Here is a 21,891-nt window from a genome sequence, read left to right as displayed (position 1 = left end):
GCAGAATTCCTCACCTCTGGACTTCACTGTCAGGCTGGACGACTTTCCCCACTTTAGCCATTTTTTCCATGGCCTCCTGAAACACAAGACACACACATGAATTTCATTCAATAAATGATAGCACACTGATTCAGCTTCATGTCAGCCATGACCCAGTTATAGTAAAAGCAGCAGCCTGCTGCTGTGGCGGAGTTTATAATTAATGCAGTGCAGGGCCCCTCTGCTGTCTAAACCTACAAAATCCATGCAGCTGACTGTTTGCAGCTCGGAGGCTCAGACAACACAACTGCCTGCTGTGTCTATGTTCGTAATGGGTTGACAGGTGCGTCCTCGTCCAAATAACAGCATCGTATTTTTAGTCTGTCTGGCTTTGAGGCTGCTCAGAGTTGTGGAGCTGAGACACAAAGAGATGATGAGTTGACCTGACACAAGATGAATCCATACCTGTCTGTAACAAAAGCCAGCACAGTGCATTGCTTATTATGTAGTTTGGTTCCACCTAGCAGATGCAGGCAGTGAGTCAGTGATTATGTATGACAAAACCTATGTCATGTTTGACCTCTGCTGTGTTTCCATGACACTACAGCATTTAATGATTACACTGCAAACTGCTGCAGACTGTAAACTGTAAACGAAACATTAAAATACCAAGTTGACCTAGATTAAAGAGACACGTATTTCGTTTTTAAGTACTGCTCAACTGCTCAAAACAGCTGCACAACACAGTCTTCTATGATGCTGACAAAAAAAAGATGTTGGCTTTTACAAAATAAACTGGGATATATGCAGTTTACATTTAAGTAGCAGGGGCAGTCTCTTTAAAAAATGCTATCCATATTGTATTTATAATGAAGTGGTTATCATTAACATCCCTTTAAAGCCAAGTTTCAGAAACATGGGATTACTTATATGTTCTTCAAATGCAACCACTTCATCAAACGTGTCCTCTTTGACTGAAATGTATTTATGTCAAGGTGTGTGCTGTGGCAGGCAGGATGTAGGAGCCAAACGGAGGACAAACTTAAAGCAGCAGCTTTTATTGCTGGGAATACTTTTCCATAGAAAGAAACTTCCCAAAAAACAAACCAAAACTTTGAACATATAAAATAGAAACTAAACTGGAAACTAGTAAATAAAAAACACAAACTAGGAAAAGAAACACAGGGACTGAGAACTAGAATTTCATCAGGAACACGAAGGGAGAAACACAGCACAGTGAGGTTACGATGCAACAAAGGGCAAAGGGAAACACAGGGCTTAAATGAGAGGGCAAGACAATGATGGGGAACAGGTGGGAACACAGGTGGTACAAATCAGATATAAGTCATGTCCAAATTCATGGGCTGCATCCTCCTGAGGACTCGGCCTTCGCGGTCTATGTGGTCCTCAGAAGGTCGGGTAGGCCGGAAGTAAACGGCTGTGAAATTGGACGGTCTAGCCTTCAGATTTGCGTCACCGCTGTCTCGGTGGAGTTTAATAAACTCAGCTGTCTGCTCCTTGCTATCTGAAATATAACAGGACACTGGCGTAAATTCTCGACCATCTCACACTTCTGTTTAATCTGTTTTCTGTTTGACGTTTATTCAGCTGTGTGAAAACCACCCGGGGGATTAAAAAAGTTTTTTTTTTAATCTAATCTAATCTAATCTAATAACTTGAATCTCAGCCAAACCGATTTACTCACAAACAAATACAACACTGAAAAAAGCCAAACAATAACAATTTTAGGTTGTCTAAGTGACTTATATATTACGTTTAACCTGAGTAGCAAAAGTCCGCGGTGATCTGAAAATGATGTGCCGGGAGTTGTGCCGTTCTCTGCGGCTTCAGTGACCCTCGAGCTCCCGGCTAGCTATCGAGCTGGTGGGTAGCAGACGTCTCCGAAAACGTCGGAGCATTTTTGCAAATACGTGATATCTTGATAAACTGAGCAGATATTTGAAGTTTACACAGCTACATTCTGGTCTGAAAATATGTTAAAAGTTTATTTTGTGACCCAGAAAGATTAGTATGAGTAATTTAAAACTTAGTAGCGGCCGCCATTGTTGAAAACTGGAATTGGCTAAGCCACACTATGAATTCTGGGATATGGTGGGCCACGAAGGACACACCCGACCCATCCTTCAAATTCGGAGAAAAGGAAGACACATTTGTCGGCTGCATTCGGAGGAGTCTACGAATTTGGACAGCCTTCGTCGCGTCGCTGTGACGTAATCGGCCTACAAATGTGTCCTCAGGAGGATGCAGCCCATGAATTTAGACACCCCCATAGTGAGACAAAGGAAGAAAAGCAGAATACATTAACCAAGGACAGACTGTCAAAGCAAAAGTAAACAGGAAGCATAACACAGAAACGTGGACTTGATACTGAGACAGAGGAACATGAAACACAGAGACAAAAGTAACAAGACGTGGGACATAGGGAAGACATAAAGACAGAAAACTAAGACTAAATATACAACACACGGAGAACAGAATTAGACCAAGAACACAGAGGAGGCACAGAAACAGAACAGAAACCGAATAACCAGGAACTATAAATATAATACAAACGGAAATCCATAATTCAAAGAGTACAGCTTAAACCAAAAACACAAACAGTGCCGTGAAAATTTAATGTTATTAAATTATTTTAAAAAGCCAGTCACAGATTCTAATCCTTTTCTAACTCTGTTAAACAGAAAAACTGTTAAAATGAACAACTTACCCTACAATCGCTGAATGTATTTTGGGAAGCCAGCTCTTACGGTGTGTTCACACCGAACGCGATGGACGCGAATAAAACGCCCCAAACGCCCCTAATTTGACGCGTGTACATTCGCGTCTCAACGCGTGTCCAAGAAAAATCCATCGCGCGTCAAAATATGATATTTTGACGCGCGTGAACCGGAAATGTGGGAGGAATGTGGGAGGGAGTTGTGCCAGACCGGTATCTTTGCAAGATGGCAGCTATCGAGCTAGCGCTTGAAGAGAGAGTCTCCCTTCTCTATGTACTGTGGAGAGCAGAGCAGCAGCGTAAAAGACGTCCTCGCCGTACCTGGGTCCATCAGGTCCTCCAGAGGCATGAGCAGTTTGGTGAGTTTCACCACTTGCTCCAGGAGCTGCGCCTGGATGACGGCCGATTCCAGCGCTATCACCGTCGGCCAGTTTGAGGACCTGCTTTCCCTCGTCGGTCCCAGCATCGCCCGCCTAGACACCAACTACAGACGCTCAATCCCACCTGCAGAGCGCCTGTCCGTCTGCCTGAGGTTAGTAAAACTATTTAATACGGTAGTCCTTTATTGATATCTGTGCTAATATGCTAATCCATCCAGTTATACACTGCTAACATGGATGTGCTATGCTAACAGTGAATGCTGTCGGTGTTTACTGAAAGCAAACTGTGGTACAGAGACGACTCTTTATAATATTTCTAGTGATACTCAGAAGCTCTCATCAAGTCCCGATTTAATTCGATTTATGCTGTTATCAGTGTTTGCATGATAGCATGGCTGTGGTGTCACATCAATGTATGCGCTCGGTGTTTGCTGATATCAAACTGTAGCATTAGGACCACTGAGTTAACCTTTGTAGTGATACTCACTCCTTTTTATTTAGACCTGGTTTAATTCTGGGATAGTTGAATATTTGTATATAATCCCTGCAGCTGTCAGACTCTATAGCAGGGGTCACAGCCTTTATTAAAACAGAGTTAGATAAAACTGTGAACAGTTTGGTTCATCTCTAGTTACATGGTTCTATCTTGATAAGCTGTCTTATCACAGATTAATTTTTCAAAAATATTAATGATTTAAGCAAGGAAAGGGCTACATGTCAACATACAACTCTTTATTTCTATTAATGTCTCACTTCATTCCTACCTGATTGACATGTTTAGGAATTATGAGTGATTGGCTCACTGTAGTTGTGAAAGTTGCTACCAATCAAATTATGATATGTTAAAGTTAAAATAAAACACAACTGTTTTAGATATTATCTAATATACATTTTGTAATTATCCTTATAATTACAAAATGTTTTATGTAAGATTTAAGTTTTGTGATTTATATCTGACATCACAAAAGTATTTTGGAATTTGAATAATGTATTTTGTAACTGCAGTACACATAATACTGATTTTGAACAATTTTGTCCAGGTTCCTTGTCACCGGGGACTCCTTCAGGACCATCGCGTTCAGTTTCAGAGTCGGTGTGTCCACGGTGAGCCAGATCACCCCCCAGGCAGCGACGTCCATCTGGGACTGTCTAGTGGACGACTTCATGGCTGTGCCTTCACCTGGAGACTGGCGGTCCATCACAGAGGGATTCCAGGAGCGCTGGAACTTTCCTCTGTGCTGTGCAGCTCTGGATGGGAAGCACATCCAGACAAAGGCACCCCATATATCATATAGGAGACACACACATTGATATACACTAAATATTCATTTCATTTCTTTTTTGTGGTGCCCAAATTGATGCACCTGCTTGATTTTGTTTAAACAATTATTGCACACTTTCTGTAAATCCAGTAAACTTCTTTTCACTTCTCAAATATCACTGTGTGTGTCTCCTGTATGATATTTAACTGACATTTTTTATTGTAACAACCAACAATTTATACAGGAAAATAATGTCTATTAACAAGGTTGCCCAAACTTCTGCATCCCACTGTATCAGTATATTTTGTCATTAGTATAATATGAAATAAATTCTACATGTGTCAAGTTGTGTGCCAACATTTGCTGTGTAGTAGAACTGAGACATTAGTCATTATAAACATTTATTTGAAATAATATTAAAAGTCTCAAACAGAAAAACATTAAACATAAATATATAAAATATAAGAATTTACAGAGAGACAGGAATAAAAAGGACCAGCTGCTCTCCAGAGCAGGAACAAGGCTGAGGAGGAAATGCTCCATTGGAGACTGGTGTGGCCTCTTCAGGGACTCCAGGATGGCCAGCTCCACCGCCGATGGACCGTCCTGGGACCCGTCCCTCATCTGCCTCGGAGCCGTCCTCCTCTGTGGGCCTGTAAAACAGCACAAAACACAAAGAAATGAGAAGACTGCTACTAGATTTTAATTTCAACATTGAGAAAAAAAAAAAAAAACAATAACAGGATATAATCAGATTGGTTGTAGATATTTAGTAAAGGTGATCACAAGGGAATCCCACCGACTAAAAAGGTATCAGTGCTTGCTGTACATATCTGTGGGTGCAGCAGCAGGAGCTCAGGGACTGGGGATGCTCTGCTGCAGAATCAGTTGGTTCTATCAATACAGTATTAAATGTTAACAGGTTCGATATAATAATCGTAGAGTAGACAGTGGTCCCTCATTTATTGCAGGGGTTCTCAGAATAACTAGCCCCTGGTCACAGTTCTCACAATTGATTCTCAAAGTGCAAACCTTTGTAGATTGCAAAACGTAAAAGTATTATTATGCCGCGGTTTGTCTTCATCTGCCCGCCACTTTCGTGCGCCTTTTTCCCTCACGGTGCAGGTGTGTATTTCCGAATGAGGCTCATAGTTATGGGTGTTTTTGTGCTGTTTTTTCTATTGGACGCGATGGTTATCAAAACCAAACGTGATAAATTTGGCAAGCGCAGGAGATTTGTCAATCAGGCTGCAGAATGCAATGCTGTACTGTGCAATAAAAAATCAGCGAAAAAGCAAAGCAGTGACGGATGAACAGCGGGACCACTGTGTGCTGTTTATTAATAAACAATAAAATATATTCCTAAATGATAACATGCATAAAAGCAGAACGGTATTTGTACGTCAGTGGGAAAATAGCGGTGGCTTGCTAGCTTTTGTGCGGCTTCCCCGGGTCAGTGAAAACTTTCAAAAGAGAAATGAATGAACTTACCAGGTTGCCCGATCTCTTCACATATCTTCCTCCAAGCTCGGTCCTTTTTATTCCTGTCTCGGTACTGAAAGCAGCTGGTGTTGTACAGCTCCGAGTTGTTTGCTACCGCATTGATTAGCCTTCCCCTCCATTGAAGTATGAAAGGCTTTGGCTGGATCTGCCCCTTTGACCTAGGTAACAGCCACGTCACCAGGCTCCTGATTGGTTGTCGCGGCGCGATTTGACGCTGGAGTTCAGATTTTTCCAACTCGAGCGGTAGACGCGAAACGCGCGTATGCACAAAATGCAACACAAAAACTCACGCGCGTGGTTTTATTCGCGAGTCAAACGCGCCAGACGCGCTACACTGACGCGCGTTTCACGCGTTTTGGCGTTTTGGCGACGCAAATCTGCTTCCGAATTTTCGCGGGACCCGCAATCGCGCGTCATCGCGCCTTTCCATTGACTTTACATGTAAACCTGACGCTCTATTCGCGTCCATCGCGTTCGGTGTGAACACACCGTTAAAGTCAAATTGCAGACTGGAGTAAAACACTATGCACCTCCATCTCTACTTGTGCAAAAGAGCAAATCCAAATTTCCACTGTGACAGCCGACAGTGTTTCAGTGGATTTCCACCGGGATACTTTTGTTATGTTATTGTGTTGGTATTGTGACATATCAGAAAAAACTTCCAGTTACGTACCATTCGTCAGGTGTTTATTTGACGAACGGTCATTTGGTACTAGCAACCCAAAGTGTGCCAAAAAATATCCCCCATACCTTTACACCATCAACACTAGACCGACCTGTTGATACAAGGCAGTTGGATTTATACTTTCATGTTCTTTATGAACTTTAATGTTACATCAGAACAGTTTCCTGCTCTTATCTGACAGAGTGGCACCCGGTGTGGTCTTCTGCTGCTGTAGCTCATCTGCTTCAATGTTTAACACGTTGCCCATTCAGAGATGCTCTTCTTCAGACCTTATATCTAACGAGTGCTTAATTACGTTTCAAAAGCATTTCCTGCCAAATCCCTCAGATGTTGTTTGACTCATGTGTATTGTAACTTCACTCTACCTGTATAGAGCTGTAGTGTCTTGATGCACATGCTCCCAGCACTGCTGCTCCCACTAGCACAGCTTCAGTTTGGTCTGGCAACACTACAGGCAATCCTGAGAATGAGATTGAAGACATGGAATGGGCTAAAGCTATCACAGAACTTATTTTACCTTTTCCTCTCTCCAGATCTTCTCTGCCTGAATGTTCTTCAATGTCTTCATGTATCATATTCCTACTATATATTAATTATTTTTTGTTGTTGATTGTCTGTATTCTAAATTTACTTCAGTTACATGTAAGTCCATCCTAGGAGTAACTTCTTCTGTCTTGTTGTGCTGTGTTGTTAAAAAAAGACTTTGGGGGACTCTTTAAACTTCAAAGTTGGCCACTGGAAGCTGCACATAATTAAAATTTTCTTCTTAATCTTTATTTCGTGGTTAAGTTATTGAAATACTAATACAAACATTCTTTCTTACTCTCAATAAATTATAAATGTACATACTGTGCAACTGTGTTTCAAAATATACATATAACCATGTTATTGGTATTTACTACCTGTAGTATTAGCATGAATCTGTACAAACAGGTTGTTTTTGCTCAATCCACCACACAGGAAGAGGGTTCTGATTTCATGTCCTGCTTCTTTCATGGCCTCCAGAATATGAAGTGTACCGAGCTGAAACCAGAGGAGGACACACAACAGGAATAAAGTTACAAGAAAGCAAATACAACCTCCTTTGTACTTAAAGGTGCTAGGGTATCAGTCTGAGAGAGAGGAAGTCATTTGAAACACAAAACGCCATCAGACTCACAGCGAGGGCTTGCATGGTGGCCAGGTAGAGAAGGGCCAAGTCATCCAAGGTCTGGGACAAAGAGAGTCCAACTACCTGCAAAACAGTAATGACACAAAAATACCAGCAAGGGTGTGATCACCGTCTAAGATTTTGTGAAAGCAAGGCTGTCATCCAGTGTTTGGTGATTTATTAAAAACAGGTTTTCATATTCCATTCCTTGGCTTTCTGTTTCCTGGAATTTTAGATGTGGTTTGGCGCCAGTAATTACCAAAAAAACCAAAACAAAACATGGATAACCAAATATAATAACAAGTTAAACTCACAAATAAAAATAGTTTCTTTTTGATATGATTAGTGAGGGACCATAAGCTAAGTAAGCGAATAAGAGTAGCAAACTCAATTAATGGCATTTTATTGTGTAATGGGAAATTAATTTGATTTGAAGTCGAGGGGACAGGAAGAGAATAGAAAGGCTGCTGAGCACAAATGCATGAGTTAAATGTGAATTTCTGTCTATGTAGAGAGCAAAATATATGTTCATTGGTCATTGTTATATTATCTGAAACAGATCGTATAAAACTGCCAACTTGAACCTATTCAGTCCTGTGGGGAGTTCCACAAATAAGGTTAAGGCACAGGTTTGAACTGTCTTGCTGTGACTTACAAAATCAAATCAGTCATTAGGATCTTATCTCATTTGCTTTCCCTGTACCAAACCAGCACTCTAGAAAACACAATCTGTGGTTCTGCAAAGTTAAATAAGTTCAAGTTAAATTAACTATTTCCCCATGTGCTGAGTTTTAATGCTGATGGACCATATTTCAGGAGACACTTTGATATGTCAAAATAGGATAAACACAGTTTAATTGAACAGAATACAGCCACTGTTAACCTTATTAGGAGAAAAGGGGGTTTTCTGGTTGTAGCTAGTGAAAATAATTCTCTTCCACACCACAACTAAAATAAGTCAAATCTGTGGATGTGAAGTTTTTAAAAGAATAAATTTAAAAAAATTGTTTCATAATACAATCAACAGGTAAGTTCTGGTTCTTATTCTTTACTAATCAAGGTGATAAGAAATAACGTAAGTGGAATATGTATATTCAAAATCAGTGACTTCTTTGGCCAGGTGTATTTAATAATTTGTAAAATATATCGATATATATATATTTTTAAATTGTTTCAGTTATATTTATGGGATTGCAATGATAATAAATCTTTAACAAAGATATCAGAGATTGAAACAAACAAAATAGAAAAATAATCCCTTCCTCAAAAATGTCATGTGACAACCTAATTTGCACATGGAATGTTGACCTTGTCGGGAACTTGGCTGCATCACTAGAATCTTATATCAAACATTATGCTGTTTTATAATTCATAAGTAAACAAGAGACACTTCAAGTCAACCATTTTCAGTCAACACACCAGTTTGTTCGCAGCTATCAAACATTCGGCATCGACTACGACGAATTTAAACACATTTGGATCCTTCACAGAGTCATGTTAGTCAGCAAGGTACCAAAATGCCTGAGAGAGAAAAAAAAACACCAGTCAACAGAGAGCGATGACCCCAACACTCCTCAGTGTATTGAATTTGAAGAACTTTCAAAGAGGAGAGAAACTTTAGAGTTGGACATTCACCAGACCACCAGCCAGCGAGGCTAGCTGCCAGGCCACGCCGGGCACCACCAAGAATATTAAGAAAACAGAAGAAAATACAGTCAACTTGGTCATCAGATTGTAAGGTATTCATTAAATTAAATGGAACACCAGAGCAGGCAAAAGTTCTAGTCCTCAAAGAGATAAATATAACTGATAAATCAGAACGCAAAGCAGTGCTAAATATGATGGTATTTGTCCAAGTTGTACAACCAACTCAAATGTCTGACAGTTTTCATGTAACAACTCATATAGATATTCCAATTTAATAAACTGATTTTCAAAATGCTTTGTAAAATGGCGATTCCACTCCTCATTTCAAAATCCATTTCCCTTTCCTGTTCGCTCAGGGATGAACATTTAGATTAGCAACTTCATTTTAAAAATCCTGCTGCAATGCAAATTAGCCAAACCGTGGGATGCAAGGAGCTCTCTGATTGGTTGGACGGACACATCGCAAATTTTACATCGCAGCTGTACTAGCTAGCTACGTGTTTTGTAAGCTGCGGTGCTCTTCACAAATAAAGCTTGAAGCAGCTCAGACTGTTAGAACCAACACTGAGGCCTGTTACATTTATACAGTGTTAGAGCAATGGCTGCAACCTACAGCCTTTAAACTAGCGATTAAAATGCTGTCAGTAAACTCGTCAGTCCAGATGTTACCACATTACTTTATGATACTTAGAGTTAAAGAAACTGAAACAGGCTGATTAAAATAACAGCTGTCAGTTCTCTCATTCCTTATATCAAGACTGGAGATCACATTACTGATTTCAGTTCATTTAATATGTGAGTGCACAGATTAATTCTCAACTGGACATAAACGATGATCAAAGGTTGTATATATGATGAATTCATCAAATCCCGGCCTCTAACACAGTGCGCTGAATCTTAGCTTTGAATGTCCAGTATATTCTAATCCATACAATTTAAGCATTCACTGCACCTACCTACAGTATCTACACCTGTGTGGCAAAGATACAGATAATGAAATGTAATTATTAATAAAATATACATGATGAAAAACAAAAGCTGAAATTGATTCAGTTTAGTACTTTTCTCTGTATGCTCTGTGCTTATAAAGGCCTTAAATTCTGTGATATACAGGGAGTGCAGAATTATTAGGCAAATGAGTATTTTGTCCACATCATCCACTTCATGCATGTTGTCTTACTCCAAGCTGTATAGGCTCGAAAGCCTACTACCAATTAAGCATATTAGGTGATGTGCATCTCTGTAATGAGAAGGGGTGTGGTCTAATGACATCAACACCCTATATCAGGTGTGCATAATTATTAGGCAACGTCCTTTCCTTTGGCAAAATGGGTCAAAAGAAGGACTTGACAGGCTCAGAAAAGTCAAAAATAGTGAGATATCTTGCAGAGGGATGCAGCAGTCTCAAAATTGCAAAGCTTCTGAAGCGTGATCATCGAACAATCAAGCGTTTCATTCAAAATAGTCAACAGGGTCGCAAGAAGCGTGTGGAAAAACCAAGGCGCAAAATAACTGCCCATGAACTGAGAAAAGTCAAGCGTGCAGCTGCCAAGATGCCACTTGCCACCAGTTTGGCCATATTTCAGAGCTGCAACATCACTGGAGTGCCCAAAAGCACAAGGTGTGCAATACTCAGAGACATGGCCAAGGTAAGAAAGGCTGAAAGACGACCACCACTGAATAAGACACACAAGCTGAAACGTCAAGACTGGGCCAAGAAATATCTCAAGACTGATTTTTCTAAGGTTTTATGGACTGATGAAATGAGAGTGAGTCTTGATGGGCCAGATGGATGGGCCCGTGGCTGGATTGGTAAAGGGCAGAGAGCTCCAGTCCGACTCAGACGCCAGCAAGGTGGAGGTGGAGTACTGGTTTGGGCTGGTATCATCAAAGATGAGCTTGTGGGGCCTTTTCGGGTTGAGGATGGAGTCAAGCTCAACTCCCAGTCCTACTGCCAGTTTCTGGAAGACACCTTCTTCAAGCAGTGGTACAGGAAGAAGTCTGCATCCTTCAAGAAAAACATGATTTTCATGCAGGACAATGCTCCATCACACGTGTCCAAGTACTCCACAGCGTGGCTGGCAAGAAAGGGTATAAAAGAAGAAAAACTAATGACATGGCCTCCTTGTTCACCTGATCTGAACCCCATTGAGAACCTGTGGTCCATCATCAAATGTGAGATTTACAAGGAGGGAAAACAGTACACCTCTCTGAACAGTGTCTGGGAGGCTGTGGTTGCTGCTGCACGCAATGTTGATGGTGAACAGATCAAAACACTGACAGAATCCATGGATGGCAGGCTTTTGAGTGTCCTTGCAAAGAAAGGTGGCTATATTGGTCGCTGATTTGTTTTTGTTTTGTTTTTGAATGTCAGAAATGTATATTTGTGAATGTGGAGATGTTATATTGGTTTCACTGGTAAAAATAAATAATTGAAATGGGTATATATTTGTTTTTTGTTAAGTTGCCTAATAATTATGCACAGTAATAGTCACCTGCACACACAGATATCCCCCTAAAATAGCTAAAACTAAAAACAAACTAAAAACTACTTCCAAAAACATTCAGCTTTGATATTAATGAGTTTTTTGGGTTCATTGAGAACATGGTTGTTGTTCAATAATAAAATTATTCCTCAAAAATACAACTTGCCTAATAATTCTGCACTCCCTGTAAATTCACTGTTCTTTATGGTCTTATTCAATGGTAAAGCTCTTTAGAAACATTACTGATGGTTCTTAGGAAAAGCTAAATAACTTAATCTGAGCTTTCTTTAACAATACTTCCTGTATTAAGATGAGTCAACAGCTAACAAATATAAACTGCTATGTAAATTATTGTTTTTGGCAAGAAAATGTATTCTTTTCAATTGGATCAATGAAAACCACCAACAATAACTCAGTGGTATAAAGAAATCTTTAGAATCTTACCGATGGAAAGACTGAGTGCAAAACTAAGCGGTAATGACGATATCTTTTTGGAGGGGCAGCCCCACTCCAATGGCAGGATGGGTTTGTCAGGACAAATGTGTAAATGGGTGGTATACCCAATTATTTACCATAATGTATTAGTTTTCCTTTTACATGTCTCAGACTGCTTATTGTGTTGCTTCTTGTTTTTTGTTTTGGGATTTATTTTTTTTGTTGTTGTTGTGGTTGTTGTTTTTTTGTATCAAAAAATCAAAATAAAGAGATTAAAAAAAAAAAAAAAAAAAAAAAAAAGATAAGTCAACAGCTTTGAGTTGGATAACAGGGACCAGTTCAAAAATAACTCACCTTAATTGGAAAATGTAACAAAAGTAACGTCTGACTAGGGCTGTGCGATATGACCAAAATCTCATATCCCGATATAAGAATTCTATCGTCCGATAACGATATAAATCCAAAAAATGTAACATTTTCTGTAAATTCTGTGAATCTCGGGCAGCTCGACTTGCAGGAAGTGTTTCCAGCTGCGCGTCATGTAGCTGGAGTCGAGTGTTTTAACAGATGCATGAAACTATACATTTTTAGACATAAGTTGTAATGGCCGCCGTTTTCTTTGTGAGTATTTATTACACAGCGTGCTGCAGGGAAAAGCCTGTTCTGACGTTTGAGTCTAAGGTTTACTTTTTAGCACCTGGCGGCTCTTTTTTACTTCTCATCCGTAAATACTCTGCATCTTTCACGTGATTCAGTTTATTTTGAAAAGTCTCAACAGGATCTTGAGCTTTATTGTGAAAGGTTTATGTGGAACATAAACAAGCGGACACGCGATGCTGTTACCGTCGTTGTTGCTAACCACAACGCATAAAAACAGGCGCTTGTCCATCCGTAGTGTGATTATATTAAATATAAGAGAAAGAAAGAACTTTAATAAATTAATATAGCCACTACAGTGACCATCAAAACGATGAAAAAATATTGCCGTAAACAGTTTATTTTGCGACACCACGAAACAAACGATAGTGTAAAATGAAACGATAGACCTTTTTATATCGTCATCCGATATATATCGTTATATTGAACAGCCCTACGTCTGACTTTAATCATTTGCCCTCATTTTACAATGGAATTTATGTATTTGTTTTGATTAAACCTTTTAAATGTGTGACAAATGAAAAAAGTGCAAAAACAGGAAAGCAGCCAGTCAGAGCTGCGTATATGTTGCTGCTTCTAAAAGCCTCACACATATATGTGGAATCATTGTGGAATTCATTCATAATCATTCTGTAGAGCATGGATCTTTGAAACACAGACTTCCACGGGCATAAGAGAACATTAAGAAAAGATTAAGAAAACCCCAAGTGCACAAAAAGGAAGAAACATTCAAAGCAGGCATACCCTAACTTAAAATCTGATACTCACACATCCAACACAACGTCAGTCTACACATATCCTTCTTTTTAAGTCATAGCCTTTACCATGCCCTTCAAAGTTGGGTCAGCCAGGGGCGACCTGTTTCCATGAAAGTCCGGCCACACGTGAAGACTGGACCCTAGCAGATCGACAGCAGAGCAGGAGTTGGCCATCGAACTCAAATGGTTGTTCAAGTAGCTGTAGATATTCTCGCCAGCAAAAGGAAGCCTATAAAATTAAAAACACTGTTGCCAGGACACCTAAAATGATAGCTGATATTACCTATATTAATGCCATGGTGGTTGGCGAGCATGAAATCTATATTCAATCTTCAGCAAACGTGAAGTACCGTATATCAAAAAATTTAACTTCCTATTCCTCCAGAGAACAGTTGAGTTGCACTGAAAGCACATTACTGAGCTTCTAATCTCCCAAAAGCATACTTGACATTATTCTAGCCCAGCTGATGAGGATCACAGATGTGCAAAAGCATTGTTGGGAACTGCAGTATTAAAAGCATCAGCTGACCTCTGCTGAACCTGTTCCTGGAGCTGGGTATATGCAGTGTGACCTTTCACCATGTGGTCAATCTGAGGGAGGAAAGAGGCAATACATTTAAACTGAAAAGGATCACAAATGACTGGTGGCCACCTGGCTTCAACTAATAATGTCAAAGCTGAATCTATATACATCTCAAAGCATTAGCTCCTTTTGTCAAACCAGTAGTTCAAATGTGAAAGGTGAGGAAAAAATAAGTGGTTTTGTCTCCATGTTTTCTGTTAGTATTGAGCATGAAGAGGATCTGAAAAATAATTTAAATATGAATGAAAAAGATCAAGAAAATATGAGTAGACTGACCAGCCTTCCTGTCACACTCTGCCCTCCCTCGTTGAGCCACAGTCCAGGCACCATGGCAGATAGGTAGGGCCCCCACACTCCTGGCACAAACCGAGGCTGCTCACTGATCTGATGGCACAGGAAATCTTTTAGTTAGTTTTAGTTGGAGGTAGATATTTTATAAATTAAAAGAGAAACCGCCGGACTAACAGGATATGCGTGCCATTTGCTTCTCATCTCAGAGTTACTGCAGTTGGCCTGTGCAGACAGGATAATTTATGTCTATAAACAATTTTTAACAATGCTCACATAAGTATAAACAAGTAATACAGATAGAGTGGCTTTTAGAAAGATATCTTATCAGACTAGTTAAGACAGATTGTGCACCTAGGAAATGAAGGTGGTGAGTACACGATTAATCATCAGAAGACGTTTTTATTAGTCATCAGGAGATTTTCACAGGAACATATACACAATCACAAAGGCCACTGGGGAACAGTACAGTAGTAGACTAGCACGGTAATTTTACACCAATCAGGTGAACAGCAGCTGTGAACTACTGACCGCCATGTGACAAGTTGACGTTCCACAGATCAGCGCCATGCGTGCAGTGATCGGCAGACCCTCACAGGGCAAATGAAAACCTTTCACATCAGCACCGATCACACCTGGAAGGAGGAGGTTAATGTTGCTTTATTTAACACTCTTTATTTTATGCAGGGGAAAAAGATACATTGTAATAATTAAGTTGTTGGGTTTTTTTGCTGTCATCTAACACAAAGTGTCAAAGATGCTGCTAGAGCTTTAAATCCACATGAATGAAATTGTGCTCCAACCTCTTCGTAGGATTCAGCAGTGACGCTAACTGCTGGAATAATGTTTATCAAGCTGGTTTGAGTTTAAGGTGGGAGGCCAGTCTCCATCACTGTGACATGAACAGAAACTAATGGTGCAGAGTGCTGTAACCTCTCACTGACGCAGCAATGTGTGATTGGCAGAGGTCACGGTTGAGGGTCAAAGGCAAGAGTTCACGACGAGTTCAGCTCACAGAACAGATCCAGATGGTGAGGATTTCTGATCCTGAGGAAGGTCTGCTGCTGCCCTGACACTGGTCAGAAATTCACTAACATCTCAGGCGGGTTTGTTATTCAGTTTATTTCCCATAATATTAAAGATGGGAACATCTAACACACGCTAGGCACCTAATCCTCATGTGGTAAACTATAGTTGTTGAAATATTATCACATCATCCATCTATTATCTCCCTTCTCACTTCCTTCTTCCAGCAAACTCATAAAACCAAAAAAGGTATTTTATTTATTTATTTATTTTTTGGTAACTAAGTACAGTCACAAGTTGTCGGCTGGTCAAGCAGGTTGTTTTCACTTTTCAGTGAGGATCACACTATCCTGATAATTAGCGCTTTAACTTGTGGCAGGTCATCCACTGATCAATAGGCATACATTTCACAAAGAAGTGCAAAAATGCTTCCCCTATCTCGAAGGCTGAGCCCAGCCACACCACAAAGGCAACTTGTGTTGATTTCTTTTATTTGCGAGCACTAGAGACAGGGTGAGGAGCTCAGACATCAGGAGAGAGCTTGAAATAGAGCCAATGCGCCTCCACGCCAAACATAAACAGCTTAGATGGTTTAAGCATCTGGTTAGGAAGCCTCCTCCTTGGAGATTCCTTTAAGAGGTTTTTCTGACATATGCAATTTGGAGGACAATCCAACGTAGACCCAAAAGCTCCTGGAGAGATTATATATCTGACGCGTCATGGGAATGCCCCGGGATCTCCTAGAAAGGACTGGAAAAGCCGTCGGGAGCACCCTGTTTAGCCTGCTGCTACTGTGACGTGGCTTTAAATAAGCAAAATATAATGGATGGATAAACTAGCATCTAATATAGAACTACCATCAAGCCCAAATTTACATTTGTCCATATACATATTACTATGATGTTTAAGTTGGTTTCCTAGTGTATTCATGCACCTACAAAAATAATGATTTAACTTAGCACATGCTTTGTTTTGGAGTTAAAGTTTAAACTTTGCACACAGGATACTGAAAAGCCACAGCCACAAGTGGAAATTATGAAATATTAAAGTCTATTTAGTAAATGTTTATATTAAACTTTGCTCCTTAAGGAATGAACTTCTTTTTTATTGTGACCCTGACACGTAGCATATCAAAATATCAACTTTGCAAATAAAATATCAACTTTGCATCACTGACATTTTATGCCTTCATTTTCCTTTCAGTACCTCTAAATAGGCATAACAACGCGACAGCATAGAGCAATTTTTACTCCTCCAGCATGTCTGCACCACTCCAGCACACCATTAAAAAACAGCTACACATCTCTGGTGTGTGATGACTTGGCTATGTGATTACCCTCCATGCTTTCACTATAGCTTTCATATGGAACAGCCTCAGTCACAGGCTGTGTGAAAGCGGCTGCAAACTGAGTAATCTCAGCTTATTCATGACAAGAAAATACTTTTGTTTTCAAGTAAGTGTGATTCGTCATCTGATACCTAAGCCTCCAGCATGGGCATCGATGAGAGAAGCCCCAACTGCAGTTCCTGGGTCCAAACCCAAATCTGCTGCTGCCTCCTGTGTAAGGCCCTCTCCCAGTGGACTTCCTGGAGGACACGTCACACTGCCTGGATGACAAAATTATTTAAAATTTTTAATTCTTAGAATTTAATAAAGGACACAAAAACTGTAAAAGATATAAGAAATAATCAGTCAAACTATCTGAATGTATAAAATGTCATTTTCTGGCCTATTTTGGAGAAGTTATTTTCCAGCAGGTCGTCCAGTCCAATGCTCGTCCAGAAGCTGGCTTCCCATCCTTCTGGAGGGCAGTAGGTCCACTTACACACCAGAGTACATAAAGACCTGTGCAACATTGGACAACATGCATCCACTTGCAAATACTGTAGGATAATAAACATGCTTTATTAACAGCACACATTAGATACAAGTATTTTGTGAAAACCAATGACTTTGTCCACACATTTTACAACGGATTAGGCAACTGCATCTTTTCTTTTTAACTGAGAACAGAAAGAAGACTATTGTTTTTAATGGGGCAGCCCACCAGCAAATATGTTTGAATTAATACAAGGGGTTTTAGGCCTGCTAGTGGTGATCCTTTTCAAACCTACCTCCTTTTTTTATTAGACATACATAAGTGTGTAAGTCTCCGTAACATCATCGACAGCTCACCTCGTTAAAGAGCCGGATGCCTTCCAAGACAAGAAGTCTGGAAGATCAAAAAAGTGACTGGCTTTGTTCCAGCAGTTCTCCTTTAGATTCTGAATGAGTGAAAGACAGAGTGTGTGAGAATAAAAGCAACAACTGTATGACAAATATGCTAAGGCTAAAACAGTAATAAAAAACAAACAAAAAAAAGCCCACCAGGTATCTGCTGAACAGCCAGTACAAAGAGCAATAATAAAACATGCAGAGATCAGTGGTGACCTTGTTCACCTCTCACCTCTTTAAGCCAGAGCAGCTTAGGGGGTTGCATCTCTGGTGACATGACTCCCCCTACCCTGCTGAGGACCCTGTGGCCATTTTTTGTTATACGATCAGCCTGCTCTGTAGCACGATGGTCCATCCACATCACTACGTTCCTTTGGGGGTCACCTGGGAAAAGCAGTTCAGTAAGGGAGAAGGCAACAAACACCAGAGAGCTAATATTGGATATAATATTGTATCTGTTAAGACCTGATACATAAAACTGTTGTCATGGATAGATTTCATCTTGGAGTACAAATTCAGTATTTAGCCAAAGAATTTGGGTCATGCTTTTGTGTCTTGCTTAATAAGCAAAAACATGATTCAAATCCAGCTCCAGGCTTCTACTCTGCAGCCGACTATGACCTTGGACCTCACTGTGGAGGGGTGATTTTTTTCCCCCCTGAAGGATCAATGCTCAGCAAAAATGGGGCTTACATAACCAATGCTTACCAAGCATTCAGATCAGATCAAATGCAATAAAATAAATCGCTTACCTTCCTGACTGACGGGCACAGGCTGGAAGCTTTGGTCCAAAACCACTAGAGAGCAGGTGGCATCAAAGCCAATCCCCCTAATCTGGCTCTTCTCCACACCGTGAGTAACTTTCTGGAACAAATACACGCAGTTGTTTTTAAATTACATTTCCTCCGTGCATTTACTCATCCTGCAACCGTAAGAGGGCACGAATACATTTACCAACTTATGATGTCAATTTCTGCCTTTCATAAATAAACAGCTGTTCACACAGGATGTGTGCTTGAGATTCCCAACCAAGTGCACATTGAAACCTAGGGAGTACATTGGCAATACATAGAAAAGATTTTTCAGCACAACACGTTTACAACATGTAGTGAGTCTAATACAAGTTTATTCCTGAATATTCCTTGCCCATGAGGTTTTTGCCTTCCACTGAGGGGAAATTACCACTACTGATGATTTCAACCAGCATTTTTAACAGGTATTTTTTTAATTTTTTTTAGTACAGTTAAATTTACTCACATTTTTCTCATTACATAAACCTCTGTTAACTAAGGTAAAACATATTCTTTGCCTTAACCTAATGTGGATGAATCATGCTTCTCCCACAGGCACATTTGGAGCCAGGAAAAACCCTGTAATGTTAATTTTTTTGTCGCAGAGACCAGTCATCCACCACATATGCCAGCTGCCGAGTATATACCTCCCATAACTTAAGGCAGCTGTTGCCAAAGTGTGTGTGCTGCCATTAAGAGTAGAGCCTGACCAATACTAGATTTTGGGGGCCAACTTAGGGTGTAAAAAATGATCTGATACTAATATATGCCCTATATTCTTTAGACATACAGTAATGCTGTATTTACAGGGGAGTTCTAAATAAAAGGCAAATTGATTGGGTCCTGCATAACAACTTTTCAGCAATGTATTTCAAACAAACTAGTTTACAGTGTAACAACAACACACAGCTTAATTCTAGACCACTGGTTATAGTGTTTTGTGTATTGGAAAGAATGGAGGTGCAACATCTTGAAGTAAAATGTCTTGATGCATGCGCAATCATTTAGGTAAGGAAATCCCAAAAATCATCTGGATGTAGCCTTTTCAGTGGGAGAAACGCTTGGTCACTCATCCCAGTGACTTTTTCAGTCTCAGCTGACTGCAGGTTTCCCCAACCTTATAAACAGTGCCTTTGCACAATGACTGAAAGCCATTCCTCAGTTCTTTGTGAATGGTCCTCATGGTCATGACAGCCCATTGTTCTTCAGTGGTGCTAGTTTAATTAATTATGCAAATGTACTGGTAGTAAGAACCCTACTGCAACAGCTGAGTTTGAACTAGGAGGGAATTAAATGCAGAAAGTTAGCAGAAAAAGCACGAGTACAGTAGCTAGCTAAAGGTAACCAAAATGGTCAAAATAGTAAATATATTTTATATTTTACCTAAAATAGGTGCTGAATAAAAAGACGAAATAACTAGCTTAAAGTAATTATAGCAAAGTAAGCGAAACATTAGCATATGACAATACACAACGACTGAAAGACTTACCGAGAGTTAGCTAAAAATAACAAACGATGGCTGATGTAGTGAAGAAAATGCTGAAATAATTAGCAGAGAACAATGTAAGGGCGGTAGGAATATTAAATAATACGTTTTAGAAGGAATTTTTAAATAATTAAAACATATATATAATGAAGAAACTGCTTTTTTTTCTTTAGCTGCTAAAATACTATTAACATCCATGCTAAAAATTAGCTAAAATGAACACATGAGTCTGTGTTGGTGTATCTGTGCTCAGACTGCTGCTGTAGAGGGATGGATGTATATTTTTATAACACACACTGAGGCCATAAATCATCCCACCTTGACAACTGTGCAGCATTTCTCCCAGATCTCAGTGGAGGACTGGACATAGTGGTCAGACTCCGGCTCCCAAATGCCGATGGGCTCCTGTGCAGTGCTCTTCAGCAGGCCCTCCCTGGTCACTAGTGCAGCCCTCACACTGGCTGTGCCCACGTCCACTCCAACATAAAAAACCTCTGCCATGAGGAGATGACCTGAAAGTGGGGGAGGAGGTTTATTATTAACCAGGTTACATTACCAGTGTCGACTTTGAGCAGGTTATACAAATTCAAGAAAAACGCAATTATTAAGGCAACTTGCGTATTTTGCTTTTGAAAAATTTCTTCTTTTTAGCATCTTCACACACTCCTGCAGACGGTTGGAGGGCAGGAATGTGTGAAGTGCAGCAGCAGCTGGTAAAACAGAGTTTTCAGCAATAATAACAGACTAGTACTTATAAAGTACTTATTAATAAACAAATAGGACGCGAGTGCGTAATCTGAACTTACCCAGCGATTAAACAATTATTTTAGTCCGCAGAGCATTTGTGTTGATCGTTCAAGTTTGTGATCAGGGTACTTTCAGAGTTAAAGCATTGCTTTAACGCTGCTGGACTTCAGAGTCGGACGGAATGCGAAAGCGGACAAAAAGCTTATCGTATGCCAAGTTGTTCAGGCATTTTAGCTTCAGAAATCAGCTTATTCACTTTTTCATCATGCCATATTTTTATATATACATTTAAATATTTTTATATTTTACATTTATATCTTTTATTATCTGAAAAGTCCAAGTTTACCATTGAAAACATTTTGACTTTTTCAAAGTGTGCAGAAAATAACTGCAATGCCAGTTGTGGAGTGCTTGTTATCAGAATTACCTAAAACTAATTAAAAACTGAAATTATTTAAATAAAAACTAGAAAATCTAAACAATGAGCGGGGGGTGGGGGGGGACTGAAAGTAAACTGAATTAAAAGATTATAATTAAAAATGAAATAAAAATTAAAAAAAAATAATTAGAAATACAAATTATAATAAATCTGGTGGGGTGGACCAAAAGATCAGAACTACTGATTCCTACACAACATTTGTAATAAAGGACATTGGTGATTTCAGTTGCTTTTATGATATATATAAACCACAACTGGCCACAACTGATTGTGTGCTTAGTGGATGCCTCAGGCAGCAGACCCCTGAGAAAGAAGAGGAGAAAGAACAGGAACCATCATTGAGGACAGCCCCCTGCACGGCATGTACCACCAAGAAATCAGGCCATCAGACTGCTGAACACGTCATAGACACCTCAGCTTCACTACTGGAACTTCAACATTATGCACTCCACACTGTATATAAATGCCACTTGTTTTGCACATATTCAACTCTGTATATTTTATATATTTTATTATTATTATTATTATTATTATTTTTTTTTTTACTATTTAATTTGTAAAAATGTGTATACACACACACACACACACACACACACACACACACACACACACACACACGTAGGAAAATATTTAGTAT

At 39.7% G+C, this 21,891-nt stretch overlaps 2 protein-coding genes across 2 annotated transcripts in view; one reads left to right on the top strand and one right to left on the bottom strand.

Moving 5' to 3' along the window:
* fggy (FGGY carbohydrate kinase domain containing) overlaps positions 1–20,980 on the bottom strand; it is a 21,459-nt gene extending 479 nt beyond the window's left edge. The window contains exons 1-15 of the mRNA XM_085376908.1: positions 20,875–20,980; positions 20,387–20,580; positions 18,544–18,655; positions 18,024–18,175; positions 17,753–17,841; positions 17,307–17,422; positions 17,056–17,184; positions 15,082–15,185; positions 14,539–14,646; positions 14,209–14,270; positions 13,746–13,908; positions 7,706–7,780; positions 7,449–7,569; positions 6,912–7,006; positions 15–76 (exon numbers count right to left, since the gene is read on the bottom strand). Of these exons, the coding sequence (XP_085233034.1) occupies positions 15–76; positions 6,912–7,006; positions 7,449–7,569; positions 7,706–7,780; positions 13,746–13,908; positions 14,209–14,270; positions 14,539–14,646; positions 15,082–15,185; positions 17,056–17,184; positions 17,307–17,422; positions 17,753–17,841; positions 18,024–18,175; positions 18,544–18,655; positions 20,387–20,569 (1,571 nt within the window). The 5' untranslated portion in view covers positions 20,570–20,580; positions 20,875–20,980. The remainder of the gene's footprint in view (positions 1–14; positions 77–6,911; positions 7,007–7,448; positions 7,570–7,705; positions 7,781–13,745; positions 13,909–14,208; positions 14,271–14,538; positions 14,647–15,081; positions 15,186–17,055; positions 17,185–17,306; positions 17,423–17,752; positions 17,842–18,023; positions 18,176–18,543; positions 18,656–20,386; positions 20,581–20,874) is intronic.
* Positions 2,907–4,772, top strand: LOC146613809 (uncharacterized). The gene is made up of 2 exons (XM_085378168.1): positions 2,907–3,248; positions 4,137–4,772. Exons 1-2 carry the CDS (start codon positions 2,989–2,991, stop codon positions 4,405–4,407), a joined length of 531 nt encoding a protein of 176 aa, XP_085234294.1. The 5' UTR covers positions 2,907–2,988; the 3' UTR covers positions 4,408–4,772.
* Positions 20,981–21,891: the final 911 nt, after the last annotated feature.

Source organism: Diplotaxodon limnothrissa, linkage group LG18 (genome assembly GCF_057381915.1).
Source record: "Diplotaxodon limnothrissa isolate DT_005_m linkage group LG18, D_limnothrissa_male_GT1.1, whole genome shotgun sequence".
Lineage (NCBI taxonomy): Eukaryota > Metazoa > Chordata > Actinopteri > Cichliformes > Cichlidae > Diplotaxodon > Diplotaxodon limnothrissa.
The sequence above is the reverse complement of the archived record's forward strand: the minus strand, read 5'-3'. Positions and strand labels throughout refer to the sequence as shown.

Excerpts from the sequence above, each read along its gene's own strand:
- LOC146613809 (XM_085378168.1), top strand. The coding sequence starts at position 2,989 with ATGTACTGTGGAGAGCAGAGCAGCAGCGTAAAAGACGTCCTCGCCGTA. Across the intron at positions 3,249-4,136 it reads CGCCTGTCCGTCTGCCTGAG|GTTCCTTGTCACCGGGGACT; the intron begins GTTAGTAAAACT and ends AATTTTGTCCAG.